The 23860-nt window shown below is 37.6% G+C and overlaps 1 protein-coding gene across 5 annotated transcripts in view; it reads left to right on the plus strand.

The window, feature by feature from the left end:
• The window catches only part of syt7b (synaptotagmin VIIb), a 102012-nt gene that overhangs the window by 46696 nt on the left and 31456 nt on the right, over positions 1-23860 (plus strand). For 3 of the 5 annotated variants that reach the window (XR_001776466.1, XM_017304019.1, XM_017304020.1), the window contains exons 3-6: positions 7524-7603; positions 9960-10094; positions 15039-15239; positions 20670-21017. Coding sequence is in view for 4 of the 5 variants with exons in the window: in XM_017304019.1 (XP_017159508.1) it covers positions 7524-7603; positions 9960-10094; positions 15039-15239; positions 20670-21017 (764 nt within the window). In the remaining variant the exon portion in view is untranslated. The remainder of the gene's footprint in view (positions 1-7523; positions 7604-9959; positions 10095-15038; positions 15240-20669; positions 21018-23860) is intronic. The other 2 variants (XM_017304021.1, XM_017304022.1) reach the window with 1 other exon arrangement.

The following is a 23860-nucleotide window of genomic DNA, read 5'->3' on the forward strand; positions in this document are numbered from 1 at the left end:
ACCCCCCTTTTTTTTAGTTTTTTAATGCACAATAACAAAAAAATAAATAATCAGAGATAAAAACACAATTGTGGATGCAAAAATTCCTCCAACTGCATCCAGCCTAGGTAGTTTTTTTTTTTTCCCCCAACACTGTGAGCTCATAAAACCAATTATCGCTTCAACATGCACAGATCAGTCAGTAGCAGCACAATACCTCCTCACCTGTGGCGCAGTGCGCATGCAGGCATGTTGATTATCAGGGACCCTCCAGCTGATCCAATTTAACCATGGGAGAAAAACAGGAGAAAGTCCCATAATAAGCTTCCTCTCACCTCCCCCCTACAAAAATTCTGAATTTTGCAATGTATTTCAAGCTTATGGTTAGACAGTAGTTTACAAACTGAACTTGTGTTTTCACATCACATCCTGTTTTTGAGATGACATTATGGATCAAATAATTTCCAGAAAATAAGTGTGTGACATCTTTTGAAAGTGCAGAGCCGTTCTGAATCAGACTTATCAGTTATTCACGTCCAGACGTTTATAATACTTTTTGTCATGGATTCATTATTGCTTTCGCTGATGATCTTATGAAGCAAAGTAATTTTCTTGAACTTACAGTATACGTTTTTTTTTTTTTTTTTACTTTGAAGAACATTTTGAGTTTTAATCTATGAAAGTACTTCAAGAACTTGCAGCATTGAGGGTTTACTTAGTTTTTTTTATATAAATGTGGAGCACTTGATGGGTCTGAGATGCAGTGCACACTCTCTCAATATCTGCTTAAGAAATGTTAAAGTGCGAATAAAAAAGTATTTGTTTTTGATATGTTGAATCTATTTATACTTTTCTCCGTCTGCAAAGGAGACATATTTGTTACAGTAATCAAGCTGGTCAGTAATCTTTCCACTCTGTATATTTTGAGCTCCAAGTCGGTGAGTTTGGAAGGACTCCTTGTCATCACCTCAAACTTAACTCTTCCATAGATTCTCCATCAAATTCAAGTCGAGTTTGGCTGGGCCATTCCAAAATGATAATTTGACTTCCAGTCAAAAAAGAATGTTGGGAAATTAAAATATTTCTTCATACCTAAATCTGTCAGAGGTATAAATTAGTTTATTTGTAGCTGTGCGGCTGTCTGGCTTCTTGCCACGGGATGTTTTGTGGGAGAAAATGAGGGGTGGAGAGCAGGAGGAGATGTGGGACAGAAGCAGGAACTGCCATAAAGGCTTACAGACGAGCAGGAAGAAAAGGTGTCGAACATCCAAGTGTGTAACAAACACCATGACAGCACGACTTAAAAGAGCTGAAGAGCAAATCACAGTCTGTCCAATTCATCTCATGCTGCATCTTTATCATCCTCCGCACAGCTTCATTATTCTACATTCTTTTTCAAGCTCCCTCAATCTTGTCTCTTTCTGTTTTTCACATGCCTCCCTGCTTGGTCGTCTCACTCAGTCGCTCCTGTTTCTCCCCATCCTCCAGATCATCCCCTGTGTTTCTCACATCCTCCCACACACTCTCGACGTTGTACCTTCGCCGCCCTTTCTCTCTCACCTGACGATTTTATCATTCTCTTTAATGGTAGATGAGCTCGAGTTGATAGTACATTCTCGACTGTTAGAAATGTGTCTCTCATTTCCTGAATCCGATATTATCCTGCGAGTTTACAGTGTAACAGCTGGATGTGAAAGGTACATATCAGGTTAGGCCCCCTGGCTTTGCCGTCTATTGACAGCGTTTGTGCCACTGTGCATGGCATATGAGATGTGGCTTGATAAATAATAGAGTTTATTTTGTATGCATTAGAGATAGATAGCCTATTTTTATATTCTAGTTTATCTGTCTGCAGGACTCTGAAAGCTGTAGTAAGATAAGCATTTTATTTGTCGTGTCTGAAAGCTTAAAGGCTCCAGGCAGCTTGACATTCACTTTTTTTCAACACAAATACTTAGTTCACCTGTCAGTTCAGAAATAGTGAGTAATGTCTGTACCAAGCCTGTCATGTTAAAAAGTAAAACTGGCATTTTAAAAGAGAGCCAAAACAGCAAAACAGAACATATTGATTGATTTAAAAAAAAGAAATAAATCTAAATATGATGAAATTGTTCTATAATCGGTGTTATTATTTATTTATTTTTTTAGGTTATTCAGATAATCATAAATATTCATATCATTGAATTATTAAAACTTAGGTTTACAACTATTTTTGATCACACCTGCTTCCTTAAAGCGAGACTTTTAAGAAGCCTTGATTAGATTGAGAATGTCGGTGTTGGTCAAACTTTAACTGGATTATTCTGTGTTTTTCTACCTAACTCAAAACCTTTTGTACGTTGTTCTTCATGTGCTTTTGTTTTGGAAAGCTGCAATGTATACTTACATTTCATTGGAAACTTTGAGACAGCTGCTCTTCAGAGACTCTATTCGCTTTCATATATAATTCATGGCACACAGTTTCATTCAGCTGAGCAGGGCCTGACGTCAGACTGACCTCCTTTCAGGGTTTCGTGGCAGTACAGGGTCTTGATGGTTAGCACTATCCCCGGTCCTCTGTGTGAAGCTGCTGCTTGCCTGGGACTTTTAAAATGGCATGATGTCTTCATATGTGTGTACTGCTCTCTGGGGAGCTCCTAACAATCCAAAGATGTGCTGTGAAGGTCAGCTGTGAAGTGACCTGCAAGCAGGTGTGAATATAAAATGTGCCCTGAAAACATGAACTAGAGAAACTAGATTAGGACAAACAGGAACAGATTTAGGACAAAAGTCAAATTCATATCTATTCGTGATTTACGATTTTAAAAATTAAAGATTATTTAGGATTTTTTTCCCCCACGTTTTCCATAATTAGACCTTAAAGTAACCAATCAGGAAAAAAAAAGTAACCAAGGGCCTTTTATACAGAAAAGGACTGCAGAGCATAACACCACAAATGCATCAGTACAACCAGGTCACTGAATATCAGCATCATTTTCACCAGGAGCAAACCGTATAACGCAATAGCTGTTATAAATATCTTCTGACAAGTGCAGCGCCAAGATCAAGTCTGTGGCTCGCCTCTTCAGTGTCGTAGTAAAATACACAGCATGTAAACCACACCTGCAGCAAGCTTCTAAATGTCTGTCTCAATGCAAATTCTACTGAAAAGCCATTGTTGAATACATTTTGGAAAAAAGAGATAAATAAAAACAACACTAAAGCATATGGAATAATACATAATTAACCTTTTTAAATATTTTTAAGGAACAATCTACTTCAGTTTATAATTCATATTTTCCTGACTTAATGGAGAGTAATATCATTCCGATCCTTAAGCTGAGAGTGTAAAATAAAAATAAAAAATTAAACAAGTTAACATGATTGCTAAATTTACATGAGCATAAATGAAAAGATAATTAAACGAGAGACAAAGTAAGTTTTGGAGAATATACAACAGGCCCTATCTAAATTGTATTGTTTTATTAGTCACCAGCCACTACTTCACAGATTTCCAGAAAAGACTAGTACGTTGTAATGCTTATTTTAGGAGCTGTAATACGTGTGTGCCTTTTACATTGTTTTTATTGAAATATTAAAACTTAAAGACTTCCTACATCAAAGGCTTCATTTAAGTGAAGGTGCCCACTATGTCACTCACTACTATATCATTTATTTATGGTACTACATAGATAAAAAAAAAAAACAACAACTTCCAGATACAGTAGAATAGTGTTTCTGAGGTCAAAATGGCATAAAGCATAATAAAGAACTAATATTCAATCTTGAGCCATGATTTGAGTTACCTACCCCTCGAAATTATTGTTATTAAAGAGTAAAACACTAGAGATAAAATTAAGTTGTCAGACCAAGTGCTAGATAGAATGTTTTATTCAAAGTCCATCTCAAAAAAGTTAAGATGATATATAAACTGTTTAATGCCATCTTTTTAGACATACTCTCACTTCTTATTAATCCTCTATAGGACAGCAAAGAAGACATTTCTACCGCTGAACAATTTTTTTAACATGATCTTCTTTCAGTTGTGCTGCTTTTTGAAATGGTCACAATTGATGTTCTCTCTTCTAAAGCAGTAAGTGGTAGATGATGCATAAATATTAATCATTCTGGTCAGATTGTACTTTTGTTTAGGGGGTTCATATCATCCACTCTGATCACTTAGAAACAAAATAACAATGAGCATGAAAACCTTAAATGCTTACATGACAAGACAATGTCATGGCTTGTTATCAGATTAAGAAATTGATCAGTATCTAAGATGAAGAAAACAAACATTGACTAAAAACAGAACAAAGCGATCATATGGGAATAGATGGTGATAGGTATTTTCCTAGAACCTACATAAAAGAACCACAGACAACGTATATGAATTTATGACTAAACTTCTGCAAGCAAAAGGAGAAGACTCTGTCAACTGCTTCTCAGAGCTGTTCACAGAGCGTTCTGCTTCTCTTTGGATACAGCTTGTCTTTTATTCTCAAACTTCAAAGAGGGAGGATAGGCAAGATAGACAGCAGAGGAAAAACAGCAAAGGTCGTAAAACATTTTACCTAAACAAAGCAAAGGTCGTAAACCAATTTAACATCTGGCCCCTGATCTGAGCCCGGYTCAAATCTCGGTCAAACTGTTTCACATGAAGATAACAGGCAGCYGTGACTTCCAGGTCAGTTCACACATACAGTTTAAACAAGAGAACACTTTAACCTGAAAGTAACAACAAAATGATAATACCAAAAAATCTCTATCAGATGGTGACTGCAGGAAATTAGTTATGAATGCTAATTTTGATTGAAGAACTGAGCCCATAATTCCCTTTATAATGGGTAAAATCAACTCTGAATAATGCCCTGAATATTATATTATATAGAATTTCTTTATAAAGCTGCAGATATACTGTATAAGAAATATCAGTGTTAAAAAAAGGACTTTCAATAGAGTTTAAAGACTTAATTTGCTCCCACCATCTACACCTCTCCGTCTGGACTATCAAGATTTAATAACACAATTTGTTCCACGTTTTGAAAGCCTTGTGTTACGGGGTCCCATAGAAATGCAGAAATGGATCAAATAGTTTCCCAGAAACATTAGACAGCAGGAACCTTTCTTCAGTTCTTCACCTTTAAAGCCAACTCCTACTTTTGCTTCCATTTGTGCTGCTGGCCAAGATTTTTATCAGTTGCTTCTTACTTAGAACAACAGTAACTAACCAGCTTCATACGGAGTTGTGTTTATTTTTGCCATCATTTTTGTATATTTGATTGGCCTGACTCGATTTAAAAATGAGCTTACTTTGCTTGAGTTGACATTTTACTTTATCAAAATGGAGCAGTTATGCGAAGACAAACATCAGGTTTTAATTTAGCAGAATTCAATTCAACAGGTTTGGTGTGTCAGCAGTGATCTGATCAGCCACTATTTAAGTTCCCCTCATGTCTTGTTTGTTAGGTCAGTTTTGTGCTTGAGTTTTTTGTGTTACTACCTGAGTTGTAGTTTATTATGTTTTGGGCCCAATTCATCAGTTTTGAACTTTTGTAATAAATTAAGAATATTTTTTTGGAATCCATTCAGCATCTTTCTGGCTGCTCTGTGTAAAACCCTCACAAAACACAGGCCAAAAAAACAAAAATAATAAAATATATACATATTTTTTACACAGTGGCACAGTCTTGCTTTTTTCCAGAATGATAGTACTGATGTTAATGATATTAGCAGAGAAGACTTCAAAGTGGGACAGATCTTTGGAAGCATTTCTTCAGACAATCTGTAAATTTCTTTATCCCACGGACCTCTATTAAGCTCTGTTTAGTAGTTTGTAAGCAATTAACATCTGTTTGACCCTGAATGGATGGTAATCAGTACTTTGAAATGACGTACAAATGCCAGAAAGATGCATTTTAAATCTTATTGTACCATTTTTAAGTTAAATGTTGAAACACTTTGAGATGGCTCATGTGGGATTCATTTTAATAATGTATTTCTTTCACATGGCGGAAAATTATTCAACAACTTCCCTCATACTTACAATCATGCCTAACTTCTTTAATCTGAATACAGATATCATGTCTCTAACTCTCATAAGACTCCCTCATAAATGCACCTTTTGTTGTTAACAGTCCAGGATAATGTTTGCTGTTGTGTCATTTTACCAAATCACTCCTTTAAATTTAAATCATCAGACATGCATCATAGAGTATTTGTAGAATATAGACGTAAAATGATGTCAAAAGTGTCGTATGTAATTTAAACTTCAAGTTGATGAGGAAAAGGTTTAATTACAGCAACAGATGTAGCAGACGTCCCTCGTGAGGTTCAGTTTCAGAAGGTTGCTTCCTTCTATTTTACTGTAACAACATATTATACACAAAAACTACATAATACATTTCTCTCTCTTTCTCTAATTACTGTCGATACTCTGAGTACAAAAGGCCTAAGTAACTCAGTAATAAAAAGCTTTGTGTTTTAGCCCTTAAGAGTTCAGTGAACATGGAGTTCAATAAAATATGCAGGTCAGTGACTGAAAGTAGCATTGAAAGCAAAATCCAGTAAGTCGCAAAAAGAGCCTTTAGCCCTAAAAACGGTTTCCAATTTTTTTAAAACCATTTTTTGCAATGTTAGATTTTATTTTAAGACTTTTAGGGTAAAATGTAAACCTAATATAAGGATTTAAAAGCAGGGAGAGCTTTACTCATAATGATCTGTTTCCACAAACTGATACCACGGTACCAAGCGTCCAGCATGATGTTTCGGTGTCTCACAATGTTTGTAATTTTGCTTACTCTTATTAATATTTACAAAGGCCAAATGATTTGAAGTGAATGTTACTATTTTTTGCATATGATTCCTAAGAAGAAACCACTAAATGTAGCACAGTTAACATGAGAAGTGGGACAAAGTCATTGTTTTGCAAGTCAAAAGAAGGTTGAGGTCTTTTCACCTTTCGATTGAAACACTCTCTGCGTGGTTTGAGAGCACAAATCTTTTCAAGTCAATAGGTTCAAGTCATGTCATGTATTTTCTTTTTTCTTTTTTTTGTGAATTTGTCAAGGTGTGTCTAAAACTTATTAAATTTACGACTTCAAACTTCGACTCAAGTTCACACCTCTGACCAACCTTACCCTTAGGATTTCTCACCTCGTAGGGTTTTATGATCATATCCCACTGATTTAAATATTGACTAACTTATGTGTGTCTGATTTACAGACGGATTGGACAGCATTTTTGTTTCATCTCTGTAAAGATATGTTTGTGCATGTTTCATTCATCTCAGAGTGTGTTTTTGCATCTCTTTAGAGTAAAGTGGTCTCTCGTCACCTTGATCCTCTGAAGCATGCCGCCAACCTGGCATCCAACCAGATCTATTACTCTTCTCTCATTTATCATTTTGCACCACACTTGATGGAATCTGATGCCGTCCTAAAGCCTACATAATGAACACTTCACTTGCAAAAAAAATGCAGTCGTACAAATCATGCGCAGCATGTCTCTACGGTCTGTCTCTCTCTTGTCCCTCTCCATCTCTGTGTCTCTGCTTAATGTCTTTTCAGGGGAAGAGAAATAAACCGGGAATGGAGGCTGCCAGCTCTCCAGATTCCGTGAGAGGTCGAGGAGAAAATAAAGCCATCAAGTAGGTGTCAGAGAGGGAGTAGATGTGGACGCATGGAAATGACCCATGATGTGGTGATAGTTTCAGATTTTCACAGCCAATTTCTGATTGCAGAGCTAATGTATAGTAATAGTGTATATGTAATGTGATTGCTCCCTGGATGGTACTGAAGGGCAGCCATAAGATGACACTGTTTAAGTAGGAATACATTTTCAAGGACGATCAATTTAAAAAAAAAATCTTAAGGTACAAAGTGTAGAGAAATGAGTTTTTCAAGTTGTCTGCAGAACAGTGGTCAGTGGGGGTCATGGAAAACATTTTCTAAACAAAACTACGGCTTAATTCTCCTGTAACAATATGACTTTTGAATAAACTTCCCCTGTTGTTGCTGCAGAGCTCATGCATCTTTAACATATCTTTTAAATTGCGTGTCGCCTCTAGCATGTGGAGATCTCTCTGAGTGGTCAATTCAACTTAGCACAAAAAGGAATGAAATATTTTGTTTTTGTTTTTTTTGTTTGTTTTATAACATTTCTTGGCAGTGAAGTTTATACCACTGGAAAGCCAGTTTATTTCCCCTTCAAATAGTGCCACATCTGGATGGGAAATGCATTTGTGGGTTGAGCTGCACAGAAAAATTTGCCAAATGCTCTCCATCAATGCCAAACAGCTTTTAGTGAAATAAGTGGGATGGCATGGGGAAACGATTCCCAAACTGAAAAAAAGGCCTGTCATCATTGAATTCAATTCTAATGCAGGGAGAAATTGAGACAAGCTTCCAAAAAAAAACCAGTGACAATCTTGTATCCCCACTTCTTGCGACTGTAATGTTCTTCAATATGTCAGTGCTCCAGAATTTGGAGGTAGAGAGGAAGAACGGCTTGTGGTCCAGACCTCGACCACATTAAGCAGTCGTGGGATCAGCTTTGGCGTTCTGCTCAAGCCAGAATGGCGAACATAAGCACATGCAACAAATGCTGGTTGAGAAAGAATCTATCCCACAGGAGCGTTTAACCAAGCTGGTGACAACCATGAGGAGGGACTGCCAGGCTTTTGTTGTACGAATCTCTAACACATTGATGAGGGGCCTCTGTGATAAGTCAATAATCTGTTAAATGGTCAATATGTCTTGTTTTTTTCTTCAAATTCCTAACATCCAGTCCAATTAAAAAAGAGTCAATCATAGAGTAAGTGTTTTGCTTATGATTGGAAGGTATTGGCAAGCCACAAACTCAAAACCAGGAGAGATATCTCCAAAGATATAAGAGTTACTCCCATCAACACTGTTACCACTAAGCAAACAGAAACACAAAGCATGAATGTGGTGCACATTGAAAAATAATCGTTAGCGCAATTTATTGGGAACATCTGATATCCGAGAAGATAAATTGTTGTGATTTTAAAAATGTAATATTTTCATAATATTAATGTTATTACAGTTGAGACTGCTGAAAACTGACGTCCTTTGTCTTTTATTTCTCTGAAATTTTTGACGTTCTCCTCAATTAAAGCAATAATACTCATCACTGATTCATGATCAAATGGCTTTTATTGCCATTTCTCATCATTTTCAGTTGTTTAATAGGGAGCTGTAAATTAGTAATACAGTAGCCATCCATTAATTGGGAGACTGTTGGCTCTGTGTGTCAAAATGTCCTTAAGCAAGACACACAGCCACACTTCATGCTGCTGAGGGACGGTTGCATTAAAACAAGCAAGTGGAGCTTAAAGGCAGCTAATTTATAATAATAGGATCTTTCTCTGTGAGTAGGTTAGGGTTGGTTTCAAAAGTACTGTAAAGGGATCTTTTAAAAACATGTATGAGTAACAACTATGGGTGTTAAGGTTCGTTGTATACAACAAATTAGATTAGCCACACAGTTTGTTTTTTTTAGTTGCTGTTTCAAAATTTTATAAGTCTGTTTCGTAATAAGTGTGATTTTTATGAAGATAATTCGAATTCTAACCTTTAATGTCTAAAGTGTAATTATATTACAGATTTTTTATTTGTATTTTTAGAAAAGCATCATATTATTACTTGTAAGTGACTATTGTTATAATTTCATTTTTACCATCTGGTTTTATTCTGGCCTGTATTTTTCTATTTCTGATGTTCTATTACAGTCCTGCTATCCTCATCCTCGCTCCAGCCCATTCTGTCACTATATTTAACATCAAGTCCAGTTTGTTATTATTACTTCATACTATTATTATTTACTTTTCCCTGTTTATCACATCCTTTCTCTCCATGCTGGCGTTTTTTTTTTTTTTTTTTAGACACTTCACTCATCGGTGGATGTTTTCTTTCCTTATAGCTGCCTGTCACTGTTTGACGTTCTCAGATGTCTAACCTTTTGCCATCTCTCTCTGGCTGCAGTGATCTAGACAGAGACTTTTGGAATAACAATGACAGCAGCAACGTGCAGCAGAGGTGGAGCTCCTACCCGCCCAAGGAGTTCCTCCTAAATATGTCTCCCTACGCTCCCTACGGAGACCCTCGCCTCACTCCCAAGTGAGTCCCGGTCGTGGCTGGTAAGGGACCCCCTCAGTCTGGGCAGGGCTGTCATCAACAGGGGCTGCAATAGTAAAAGAGTTATTTTATTCAAGTGTTTTGCTGCTCTTGCCTGACAAAATACCCAAATTTTCTTCAAATCTAATTCAAACGATGGCCAATTTATCATTCTGAACATTTAAAAGGTCACTGTAATATCCCGCAGAGGAGTAAAAAGAAAAGAAAAAAAACTCATTTTGTAACACTGCCTGGCCATTTGTCTTTTAACAGCAGTCTCCTCTCATCCTTGATAATCCTCATGTTTCTACATTTGGGCATGCAGTGGTGTTTAGTATGCACTGCTGGCCATGCAGCACCTGATAGAGATGTGCAGCTCCATCCCTTAATATTGCTGTGATTCTGAGGACTGCTCAAACACTGTCAGACATACAACCATTTGTTTAAATGGCATTTGTATTAGAAGGTGGTGCAAAAGTAGCCAACATAATTCATCGATCCTATACATAAACCCAGAAATCCACAATAAAACTGAAATTATGAATAACATAAAATGCAAAATATGTTCTTCCTTTGACACCTAAGAAATTTCCAATTCAATTCATTCAAGAATCACCGATTCAGGCTTTGGCAGAGAAACATTTTCTATAAAATGCATATTCACTGACAATGGATTGTTACAGTAACGTCTTATTTAGCTTCAGAAAAGCAGACATGCCCTGCAAATGAAAACGCTTGACAGTCCCATTGCTTACAGCCCTGTGAGCCTCACCAGACCTTCTCTGGCTTTCACCTGCAACCCATGGAGAGATATCATGGAGACAGATAACCCTCAGAACAGATTTTACTGCTTTACGTTTTTCTCATATTTTATTCAACGGGTCAATTAATTTCATCTCAAAACACCGTAGCTGCTCAATTATAATAATTATAAGCAATTAGATTCTCCACTGAGGGTTGACTGTCTTTTAAAAAAAAATTGTTTTGGGTCAGATTAAACAAAGAGCTTGACATTTGCAGACGTGTACTTATTGGTTTTCTGGAGGAAAGTTAGATCTGAAAATTAATGTTTGTCTTCTACGAAATGTTTTTGATTAAATATGAAGCTACGGCAAACAAATTACAGGACTTTAGCATGAAAACTGGAAACAAATTAGCTTTTCTGAGCCTTCCAGGTGTTTGAATTATGGCAGCCCCAAGAACTAAACCCAGTAGTTTCTGGGAAATTACACCACCAAAATAAAATTGTTGTTATTCACTTGGAGCTCCTTCAACTGTTTTAAACATTTTAAGCAGTGACTCTCAAAAGTGTACACACCGCTGTTAAAGTTCAGAGATCTTATGATATAAAAAGGTTAAATCAGTTCAAACTAAAAAACAAACAAAACAAAACACACTGCATGATGCTGCCACGTCTCACTGTGATTACAATGTTTTTTTGAGTCAACATAAATGGTATTTTTGTTGTTTTTCCCCCAAGCATACATTTTTCAACTCAAATATTTCTGTGTCATTTTATCAGACTGTAGCAAATTGTTCTATGAGGATTAGGGAGATTTTATACTTTCTGTCTTCCAAACCTACTTCTGAGTCCTGGCTTAAAGAATACAGGAGATTGGTGTCATGTGTAGAACAGACCCAGAACTTGTAAAGTTCATAAAGCTCCTTAAGTGCTGACCTCTTAGCAGCTTTCCTGACCAGTTTCAGTCTTCTCTTTCGTTTAACATCAGTATTGTTTGATAGATTTTTTTCACTGTTCTGTGTCCGGATTGACTGTGACATGAGATACAAATAATGCGTCCTGGGAGACACAAACTTTACTTCAGGTTTAATAGGTTTGAACTCAACTCTAAAGGCCGAATCAAAAAGTATTTCAGTAAAGTTACTTTTTATGTGAACACTCACATAATCCAGGTTACCAGTACTTGTTTCTTTTTGCTAAACATTTTATTATTCAATTGAATTATGCAAGATAAATATCACACAACGTGATACAAATTTTGAAAGAATTTATCATATTATTTGCCATTTTAACCAGAGTGTGTACACTTTCGAGAACCTCTGCATAATTTCAATATTTTTAATCTAGCCAAGCAGCATTTGTGCAGATTTCAAGTGTTTTTGCTTGTTTTTGTTTTCAAGCTGAACACAAAAACTAGTAATTGTAGGAAGTTTTGGCAGAAGGATTTTGTTCCCTCTGAGCAGCTCTCCTGGTACGTTGCCAGTCTTCATGCCAAGTTATACCAAGCAGCTGGCCAAAGTTCTACAATCAATCTTATATTCTGGCTCTCCACCAGAAAACAAATGTGCACGTTTCTTGAAATATCCATCTGTTCTTTAAGCTGTTCTTTAATTTTGCTTTTCACAGTTTCTTTTTATTTCTCTGTGTTTGTACGTGTGAGGTCTTTATGTTTTCCCGTCTCACCTCTTCCTCCCCTCGCTCTGTGTTTTCTGCTTGCTGTAAGTACTCCCACTTTAGCTCGTAGTACTCTAAATGCTGCAAGGCTTCCCGATAGCCCTCCTGAGTCTAGTCTGAACTGAGCTCTGTTCCAAAAATAGTGCCTCCTTTGTAAACAGCAGAGCAATTAAGTGTTTGGATGGTTAAAACGTCTGCTACGTATCAGCCTCCACTCCATCATTTAGATGCATCTCACACGATCGCCGAGGCATCAGGTGAACCCGCTCGTTCTTATCCTCTCTAATTACAACTCACTTGACTCTTTCAAAACCTCCAGGTGATCAATTACTCCGTCTGTGCACTGATGCCGAAAATATTGTAAACTCAGCGAGGAGTGGTGATTGCAGCCTTTGTTATGACGGCGTTGCATTAGGCTATCAATGTGAGTGCTTAGTTTTGATTGGCATTTATTAACTGGTGACAGTGTCATTTCTGAAGTGATCCATTATCCCACATGTTAAATTGCTGCAGCACGTTTATTTTTGTTTTTGCAGAACAAATATACAACTTAGAGGTCAATTGGAAGGCAAGAAAAATTACTGGAGATCTTCTTCAAGATAACTTTAAATGTGCTAACCAAATGTACCTGTTCACTAAGTAAAATACTTATTGTTTAAATGTTGTTAGAGACACCCTCCTGTTGTGCAGCTGTTGTCGTGTGGTTTGTTTTTACTCCAAAGGTCCCGTACTAAAGTCAGCGTTCAGTCTGTACTCGTCTCTGTGGCTCTCCGTCCAGGTCAGCAGGTGTGGATTTGTAGCATGCTGAGTAATATTTATTCTTTTCTTACAGGGAGTCTTTGGTGGTAAACATTAGATTAAAGCGTTGCAGGTGTGTGAGATTGCAGATATTAGTGCCATGTGCTCTCATCACCTGCATCTGCAGCCTTAAAACCCCAGAATGATGCATCGGCATAATTACGAAGCCGTGCTGCCCACTTCAACCGGCCAGCAGGTCAATCATCGCCTTAGCTTTGCGTGGTGAAATTGGCCCATTTCTCTTTATTTGTGAGTAAATCCCAGAGAACTGTGGAGCTTGGAAAATCAAAAGTTTCCCCATATGTCCCCACGGAAGAGTCTCTGCGGAAAAATTTACTAAAACTTACTTTCTGTTTATAATCTTTTACAGAAAATTAAATATCAACTACTTTTTGTAATGCTTCTAGTTTTTAAAGTAAAGTGATGGTAAAAAAAAGTAAGTACACCTGCTTTCAGTTTTAATTTTCTACATTTGAGACACCAAAATCATCTTAAAATCAAGTAAATGCAACCACTTAAAAACAATTAAACTGTGCTATTGGTTATTTTACAAGACCTAAGTAGAGCGTTAAGGGGTTGTTGCTTGCCTATTCTTAGTTTGGATAGTTTGGGGTGTTTTTCTTTATGAATGAACTTATTTGAAAACTACTGTTTATTTTTACACAGACTATCTTTTTCTAATAATAAAAATCATGTGACGATCTGAAAATTTTAGAAAAATCGTCACATGAAGATAGATCTTTATAAAATTACTGCTTCTGCCCTTAAATCTGAGAATGATATGAACAAATTGGAGTTAAAATATGATCATAGAAAAAATTGCAAATTCGCGACCTTATAGTGACCAGATATTCACCAAGGTTTAGACCACAAATTGTTTGGAAAACTATTACAAGTTTTAAGTTATATCCAATATTCTACAGATCTCAGTTAGCATAGTCAATATTTATGGTACAGTTTGTGCAAAAAAAAAAAACAAAACTGTATGGTTTTATGGTTTTGAAAAACTATAGGAAGAAAGTACAAGAAGTCGTTTCTAACATTGTGCAACTAAGTAACAGTTTTGTCTCTAAGTAACACCTCAGTTTCCTAGAGTAATTCAGAGTAAAATGTGAAGCCATCTGTCTAACAGCTCATGCTTGACCACAAAACTGGGTCACACTTCAGCATTATGATTCCAGAAACAGCAGCAAGACTACAGGCTGCTACAGGAGATGAAAATCATCTACATGTCAAAATGAATAAAGCAAACCAACGATAAACTGTGGACCAAAAATTTTCTAACTATGACTGACTGAGATTTTAAAAAAATTAATTAAAAAAAGTTGATTGCTTCAGGTCATTGCTGCAAAATGATCCCGAGGTTTGTTTTAGGTTTTTAGACTCCATTTTTGTACTTTGGGTTCGTTTTTGTTAGGTGGAACATGTTTTGAGTCGACTGTGGTTGTGTTTGCCGGATTTTAAGATCCAGGAAGAAGCTGGTAATTTTTATAAAGTCCTGCTACATAAGACATTGACACTGAAAGAAGATTTACCTACCTTTTTACCAGAACTAAAAGATACAATTTGAGTCACATGAAATTTACCCTTACCACTTCGACTAACTTGACTGAAAACTCTTTTACTCTCCGGCCTTGTACGTTTGTGCGTCTGTCTCTCGTCAATCCTCTCTTGATCCTTTCTTCTCGTCCAACCGTGTCTGTTTGTCCGTGGTCCCGCATCGTATCTTCCAGTGGGGCCGTGGATAAGGGTGGGCAGGGCGGAGCTGGACCCTCACCAGGGGCCAGTGACGGCGGGGGTGGCGCTTGCTCCAGTACAGGAGCAGGGCCAAGTCGCAGCGACAGCATTCGGAGCATGGTGACGGGGGGCAGCAAGGCCGGGCGCTGGCAGACCGTCCAGAGCCACATGCATGCCGGAGCCCTGCGGTTTAGCAAGTGAGTGGCGCATGGTGACACGGGGCACGCATGAGGGGCTACAGTGGGCACAACAGGAGCATGGTTTGGATATCACAAACGTGAGTTTGCAAAAGTAGCATGAGTGGAACACCTGCATGTGCTCTCAAAGACTGAGGTAAAGCTACGTTTACGCGAGAAGTCGGCTTGCTTAAAAGCTGACTGATCTCCAGATTGAAACATAGAGCATCAAGGTTGTCAAATAAAATAAATACTACTTGAAGGTTTGAGAAACTGAATGTCTGTTCATTTGTGGTCACCTGAGCTCTCACTGTGTTTATCAGACCAAAGTGAGAATTTGCATTTTAACTACGACGCATTGTAACGGTCATGATGTAACACTTCATTCCTTTTTCAATGTAGGCTTTGGTAAAGTTGATATTCTCTAGAAGCATACCCTAGAAACACTGGATATGTTTGTTTTAGCTTGTATCAACATGCCTTTGATTTATGTACATTATCATCTGTGTCAGTTTTGGGCCTTTACTGTGGTGAGAGCCTGAGCTGACATTGCCTCATACATGGTGGTACTATTGCAGCTAGAATTAGCACCAGAAACCACAGCAGTAATCTTCTAAATAAAAACAGTGTACTTGTAATCAATGCTTTATGCATGTTATATTTGGAAAAGTCTATTTCTGACATCCCAAGGGATGAGAGATTTCAACGTTTAATCTTAATCGACCCTTTTCTTTTTTTGTTTTTACATTTCTTTAACAAACACAATATTAAAAGCATTAAACGTTTCTAGTAGGAGTTTAAAAAGCAGGTGAAGCCTTCCCTAGACTTGTTTTATGGCCAGTAAGTGAAAGCACAAAAACATATATGCATGTCCTCTTCTGGATGGGAGTGAAAATCCTTTCTGATTGCATGGACCGAACAGCTATGCCTGCACTTACTGTGACAGTGTGGTATGAATACCGTCACACATTTACTGCATGAATAGCTCGATAATCAGTCTTTATGTAAATATCCTGCTCTGTAAAGCAGAGCAAAATAAAGTGTATGACAAACAGGTGCAGCAGAGTTCACTGCAGAAGCTCCACATGTAAACCTCTCCTCCAGTTGTTATCATGCAGCTCTTCATTATAATACTCTGTCTCCTTGGTTGAATAGACAGATTAGAAACTGACTTTAGAATTATTATTTCCCCCTTTACTGGACTGAAGACACTCCACACATAATGATTAAATCATTTGTAGCTGCATAACGCGTCTGTTCAACAATCGAGACACACAGATGTAAAAGAAAAACAAGCCTCACACGAACATCGCTCACCAATTATGCGGTTAGCTTTCTCATTCTGTGAAAGAAATGCCAAGCAATTGTTTCTGAATTTCTGGGAGTTGCATGTCTCCGCTTGACTCTTTTGCATAGATAATAACAAAGCTCTCAACCTGTATAAGTGAACTTAATTGATTTTGTATCTTGTTTTAACTTTGTGTGTGTACATTTTTAACAAGCTGTAAGGTTACATATCTGCATGTTGACTTGAATTTCATAAATGAAGCTGTGACATGCCTTTTCCCTCATCACTTGACTTTGTGTTCTGTTCTCCTTTTTTGGTTTTTCTGTATTTCCATTTCTCCTCTTGGAATTGGTATCTATTTTTGGGCATTTCCCTCTCCTCTCTCTGCCTCTCCTACACTCTCTCTTCACTCTTCACTGTCAAGATTTTTTTCTTGCTGTCTCCTTGTTTTTTCACCCTCCTCAATTTCCCATAATTACAAAATCATTCAAGGTTTATAGTCATCTTAATTGTCTTTCAAGCAAGAAGAAATTTGAAAATAACCCTCTAAGTCACTAATGGGATTCAGCAGATCAAAAGTGCTCATTGCTTAGGCCTTCTGAATAAGCGTTGCCACATATATTATTCAAAAGATGACAAAAACGTACGGCGTCTAAATAGATGAATAGACACGGGAAATCTCTATAAGGAAAGAAGTATCTTGTTTTATTCCCAGTACATTTTCCAAATGAGAAAAATTCTGTGTCAGATTTGTGTCACTGGACAGACCGGCGCAATTTATCAGCCCAGTGACTGGCTCCCAGATGTCTGGCCTAATGTCGCCATCAATCCAGAGAGATTTATTCATTTTTCATTATATCTCTTAAGATAACATGACTTTTGCACCTATAAGTATTTCAAAATGTAAAACTTGTCAGCTGATCTTTTTATTTATCGTTCATTTTGATCATAGCGTTTCTTTGTTTTGGTTTGCGGACTTAAATACAGATGTACCGTAATAATTTTTTTTTCTAGTCGTTGCGGTATTTTTAACTTTTGCGTTTCTCACATTTGAACACAGCGGCACTGAAGAAGATTGAAGAAAACCACTTATTCTTTGGTAAAGCATGTCATTTATAAGAAATTGTTCTTAAATTATTCTAAATATTACATATTCGTGATTAACTTGAGCAAACAAATCTTTATTTTTATCAATCAGACTGGGTTTTACTTTTTTATACTTTATGCCTTTTCTTACATTCTTTCTGTTAGAGATGTTATTTTTATTGTGGATTAACAACTTTTACTGATTATCCTTTTGCTGATACTTAAATTGTAATACAATATGACCGCGCTCTCTTTCATTTACAGTTGAAACCAGAAGTTTACATACAATAAAAAGACACATAAACATATTTTCTTGCTGTCTGAAGTTGAATCAAATTAAATTTTTCTCTTGTTTTAAGTCAGTTAGAATTACCAAAATTATTTCTATTTGCTAAATTGCAAAATATTGAGAGAATATGTAAGATTTATTAATGTTTCCAAAATCACAAGTTTTCATACAGGATGATTACTATCGCTTCAAAGGAAAAAACTCAGATGATGACATCATGGCTTTGGAAACTTCTGATAAGTTAGCTGAGACATTTAAGGTTTTGTTCTGTTCATTTTCCTTTTATTGTAGCCTAAATTTCACACAAGCAAAGGAATGAGCCAAATATGATATAGAAATACATTAGTTCTCAGAATTTAAACTTCAAAATACTTTCTCCAGATGATCTGGGTTTTGTAAATAACTGTCCTAACTTTAGAAGACTTGGAAAAGTAAAACGGAGTCTCAAACTCAGGTAGGAAACCTTTGTTCCATCATCACTGGCCCCTTTGAGCTGCTGCCAAGAGGAGCCCAGCTGTGTGGTCCAACATCATAATGTGGTGTCACCTCTACTGAGGGCATCATTTGGATCTCAGCAGGTGCAGTTCTGACTCCATCGTCTTCCTGATGCTACCAACAAGGAACATTGACACAAACCTCCATAGTTACAGCATTTTTATAATCTAAAAAGCACAGTATCTAAAATAGAAGATTATTTTGTTTAATCTACTGTCACAGGAAGGAAGTCCTCTCAACAGTATTTGTCAGACTATATACTCTGTTTATATCAGTGCATGCATAAAAATGTAAGGTCAGTGTTTTTATTAATAGATATTTCTGAACGGTACATGTGTCATAAGAGTCTGTGACTGTTTGGTGCTTTCAGACTGAAAATACTGAGGTCTAATTTATCCATTACCTTCTTCAGCTTGTGTGTGGCTCCACATAACTTTGCCATCTGCACCAGTTTGAACACTTACAGTCAAACACTGGACATTTCAGCAACAGCCTCAGTGTTTAAATAAAACTTTGTTTCAAACCACATAAAAAAAGCAAAACACGACCAGTTTTTGCTTTTCTTTTGGGGTCAAGAAATCCTATTTTATTTTATTTTATCATATTGTATTATGTGTAATTTGCCATTTAATCAGTTTGCACTTCAATTCCATACACTGTTGCCATTTTTCTCCCAGTTTTCTCCCAGTTTTCTATTTGTAAACAGATTAGTTTATGCTCAGGTTATGAACCTCCAACCTGTGTAACTTTTCTTGTTTGTGTTTGATGCATTTATAAATGAACCATAAACAAAGCATCATTCTGACATGAATTCATTGAATTTTATGTCAAGACTTTAGATTACACCCCATTTCCCTCAGCTGTGGTTCTCGCCTTATTGGAGCTACTTGATGCCAATATAGCTACTTATGACCCTTGATCAAACCAAAATAACTGTAAAATATGAGCAGATTTTCAAAGATCACTGTAAATGTTAGCTCTCTACATATTGTCTCAAGCATGGTCTGATGGTAGAAGGCTCCTCAGTAAACATGAAATGTCCACAGAGTTGATTAGTTTACAGATGTTTATGTCAATTGTACTGAAGGATGATATGCAAAAATGTAAGGAGTAGTTAGTTGCACATCATAATTTAAACCTGAAAACTTAAAAATAATTTAAAAAAATGATGTTATTAGCAATATTATTTAATTCAAGCTGAATTCAATAAATACATAATACATGTGGATACATTCCTCCACATGTATTACAAATAAAGTTGTACTATTGGGTGCAAATAAATAAATGCCAATAAAAAAAGCAAGGAAAAATCCCTCAGGTGAATTATACAAATGTGTGTGTTTGCGTCCTTGTTTACATAAGAGCTCCTGCATTTACTAGATGCAGCTTTGCTTAGCACCTCTGGGTGCTTTTCCTCTGCCGCTCCGTCGGGGTTAAGGCCGAGTTAATACCGAAGAGCTCCGCTAACGCAGCTCATGTCCAGGTCCTAAATCCTCCCTCAGAGCTTTGGCTCCAAACTGAGCTGTTTAGCACAGGCTTACAGTTATCAGGCATGGCTGTGATTGAGGGGAGTATAAGAAGAGTAGCAGCACTACACGAGTATAAGAGAAAGAGACCAATAATTAGAGAACAGAATTAAGGAGCAGTGATTGAAGGCGGCGGGGAGATGGAGTGATGAGAGGGCCGAGGGTGGGGAAAAGATGAATGAACAGGGGAGAGATGAAGAACTGCTGAGTTTTGGAGCGCAAAGGTAAAAAGGAGGAGTGGGAGGAGTGGAAAAGGACCTTAGAGAAAGACGGATGGAAGCAAAAGTCATCAAGTCAAGAAGGTAGAAGTAGGTCAAAACTAATTGGAGAGAGCGATAACGTCCAGCCACAGTTTAGTGCTGCAGATGGAAGCTCCAGCTAAGTGATAGTGATACTTCAGTTTAACTCGGGTTCAATTTCGCAGGGGGTTTGTTTTGACACAATTTTAATGGAAAAAAAATTGAATGTTTACATTACATGCTTTTCCACTGACACACACATGCACTTTTATGCAGCCTAACCTCAAACGTTGAAGCATTCGTCTTTAGTCTTCAGTCTAGGCACTACACATAACAGCAATTTTTCTGTTCTTTTTCTATTTTCTAAGTTTTTGCCCTTTTTCCCTTACTTTTTTTTTCATATCAGCAATCACATGCTCCCATTTGTTGAGCTTTCTTTTTGCACCTTTCAATCCATGCTGTGTCTAATTCTAAGCTCTGCCCTCTTGTGTCCATCTGCTTCCTTCCCGCTCCCACCTTTCCGCTCAGTTTCGGGGATGCTTCCCTCTCGTCTGCCTCCACTCTGGAGCACATCCCGTCGTCGGCCGTCGCACGTCCCCGGCCTCTTGTCCGCCAGCAGAGCCTCCAACAGCCCCTCACCCACCAGCCCCCTCCGGGTCCCAATGACCCTCCGGTCACCTCACAGAGCCTGGGTCAGTTGCACACAGGCCCAGGCGGCGGGGGCCACCGTGGGGGCCCGCGGGGGGTCCGGGGGAGTCCGGCTGGAGCTTCCAGGTATAGAGGGACGGGGACTGGCCGATCACGGTCAAATCCAGGGAGCTGGGACCACATGATGGAGCAGATTCGCCACAGAGGTCTGGACGTCAAGTCATTCCTGTAAGTGTCATGAAGTTCTCTATTGATTTAAAAGTTTATTGATTTGTTTGCTTATAACCTGGATAAAGAGAGAACTAGCAGTACTAAAGTTGCTAAGTCCTTCAAATAGAGTTGATCGAGTCGGTTCAGTTTGGTCATTGAAACATGTTAATACCAAATTATTGTTTGTGACGTCTTTAATGTATTTTTGATGTTTAACTAACCAAACAGTTAAGTAGAATGTGGCATATTTGCTTTCTGAATGTCAGGAATTAATGTAAGTGCTTCTTCGTAATTTAAAGGATAAATGTAAGAAATTAAGCTTTTCCAAGCAAATGTGTGCTAATTTACAAATACATAAAACAAGACAAGATAAACTAAACCTATCATACATCTTTTAATCATATACTGTCATTCTCACTTCATACATCTTACTAATACATTAATTAATTATATTATTTAGTGCAGCGTTAGAGAATGTGTGTGACTTTATGCAGGCAGATACGATGCAATTTAAGTAGACTCAGTGATTTAAAGTATATCAGAGAAAATAACAAGTTGGCTGTCAGTGTTGGAAATGCTGAGATGGATTTTGTGTTGGTGTTTTAAGTTTTACATTAAGCTTGTATTTGCCTGAGTTGTTTGCTTAAAGATTGCACTATTTGTTTTTTTGTTTTTTAATAAATCATAGTAAATCTTTTTCTGCGCAGCGCTCTGCAGCTAGTCCCTGCACACACATCTCACAGCTGGCTGCACACAGAACACAAAGGATGGCTTCTTTATAGAAAAATAGCTTGTGCCTCATGCTCCAGTTTACTGTGGTTGAAAACATTTTTTTTTTTTGCATGTTTAACTGTTTTATTGGTATATTTACGAGTAAGAAAATAAGGTCTGTTCTTCTAGGCTCACGTTTTGTAAACATACTCATGATGAGCTCAGAAACTAACACAAAAAACCTGATATAATGAACTCAGCAAAGAACTGACATTGACAACATGCAATCATATAATTGCATGTAATGTCAGATCCAGGAGATAAACGACTGTGAAGCATCTTAGATTTAACTTACAACACAATGTTACTTGGCAGTTTCAAAGCAGCCAATCCAAAGATCAGTGGTAAGAATTCCTCCTCTGCCTCTGCTCCCCGGTTAAAAAACATTTTTACTCAAACCACCAATCTGACATCAAACGTAAAATACTAAAGACTCGCTGTACGGAAAACCATTAATCAGATGTTTTAATCAAACAATACAGTATCTGGTGAACAGGATAGATACTGGAATACAGAGGCCTTTGATTTTTATTTTTTTTGACTTACAGAGCCCGGAGAGATCTCCTCCACTGCTTGACTTGAATGATAAATTACACATGATGTGCTGTACCTCACCGGCCTCCCCTCCTGACCATAAACACACACTCTTGCACGCATCAATAACCAAACCTCTTCCCTTCTGAGCTTTTTGCTGGTTCTCTTATTAACATTGTCTCCGGGCTGAAAAACCATATTGAGGTTTCATTGCTCGCAATCTCTGTCTTTATGAATGTCAGCGGAGCAAATACATTAGTTTTTGGCACCTGTGGTGATTGGGGATATTATGCATTTGTCAAGTTATGGTATGGACAACAAAAAAACAGCAGCTTTCTTCCATTTGTGTCTTGTGTCACCGTCGTGCTTTTATTCCAGATCGATAGACCTGCTGTAGGCGGTAATGATTTCAGCGTCCTTTGGTTGGGGTGCACGCTTCTTTTACTGTCATCTATACAAATTCAGTCAGCCCATCAATGAGCATCATGAGGGTTGTGTTTATGCGTTCCCAGTGGGCTACTGCCTCTTGAGTACTAATATGTTCCCTCTTGCTGTCAATACTTCTTCTACAAACAGCATTGAATTAAGGACAGGAGTGCTCTACAGAAGGCGCACGGCAGCGAGAAAAGAAAGAAATGTGATATTTGCCGAGATGAGAGAAAGATCAGTGGGAAAATGAGGAGAAGACATCAAAAGACGACCAAATAACTTTCATTTTGTGGAAGCTTTTGATCCACCTTACTTTTTACATACTTCTAAGCTTTGGGCACACTTTCATGTCTCTGTCGGTGTTTGTCTAAACAGCGAAGGGTTTAATGTACTATTTGGGAGTTTTGTTTCCTGTCTTAAATTAATTATTGTTTCAACCAGTAGCACTGAAACCTCAAACTCTTCAGTGATCTAAAAGTTCAGTATCAAACTTATAACACTTACTGTGACTAGGAAAAGTGAGATGGCAAGTTTTGAATTAAAAGAAAAATACATTAGATATAAACCTTTAATTAAGCTGATAACATGGTTCTATTTGAGTCTGTTTGTTTTTGTACAACAACATTCAATGTCCTTAATAAAGTAAAGTAACTCTATGAAGTCAAAAGGAGTATACAACTTTAGGGAGAGGATCTTTCCTAGCGGTCCATTCGAATGTATTTTTGCGCCTGGACTCCGCTCCCGGTTTCACGCTCTTTGCCACCTTGGAGAGGACGCCTTTCTTCATTGGCAAAGGAAGGGACTATTTCTTTCAAGAAACCCTGGGTCCAAAGTAGTAATTTCAGAGTACCTTTCGTGTGGCAAGCATCTGTATTCCCAAGAAATAAGCCTTGGCCCTTGGCTTGTTTGGAATTCTGCAAAATCTTTGAATTATAGACTCCCAGAGACATTGTCCCTCTTTTCATCACTGAACTGATGTTGCTGCTTTTCTTCTGAGGGAGAAGAAGTACCACAGCTTCACCGATGCTACCTGCATGTGTCAGCTGAGTCAACATTTGCCCCAGGACTGGAGAGCATCACCTGGAGTTAAAAGGAGAAGAACCTCAGCCCTGCATATGCAGCCCGGA

This window comes from Poecilia reticulata, linkage group LG3 (genome assembly GCF_000633615.1).
Source record: "Poecilia reticulata strain Guanapo linkage group LG3, Guppy_female_1.0+MT, whole genome shotgun sequence".
Lineage (NCBI taxonomy): Eukaryota > Metazoa > Chordata > Actinopteri > Cyprinodontiformes > Poeciliidae > Poecilia > Poecilia reticulata.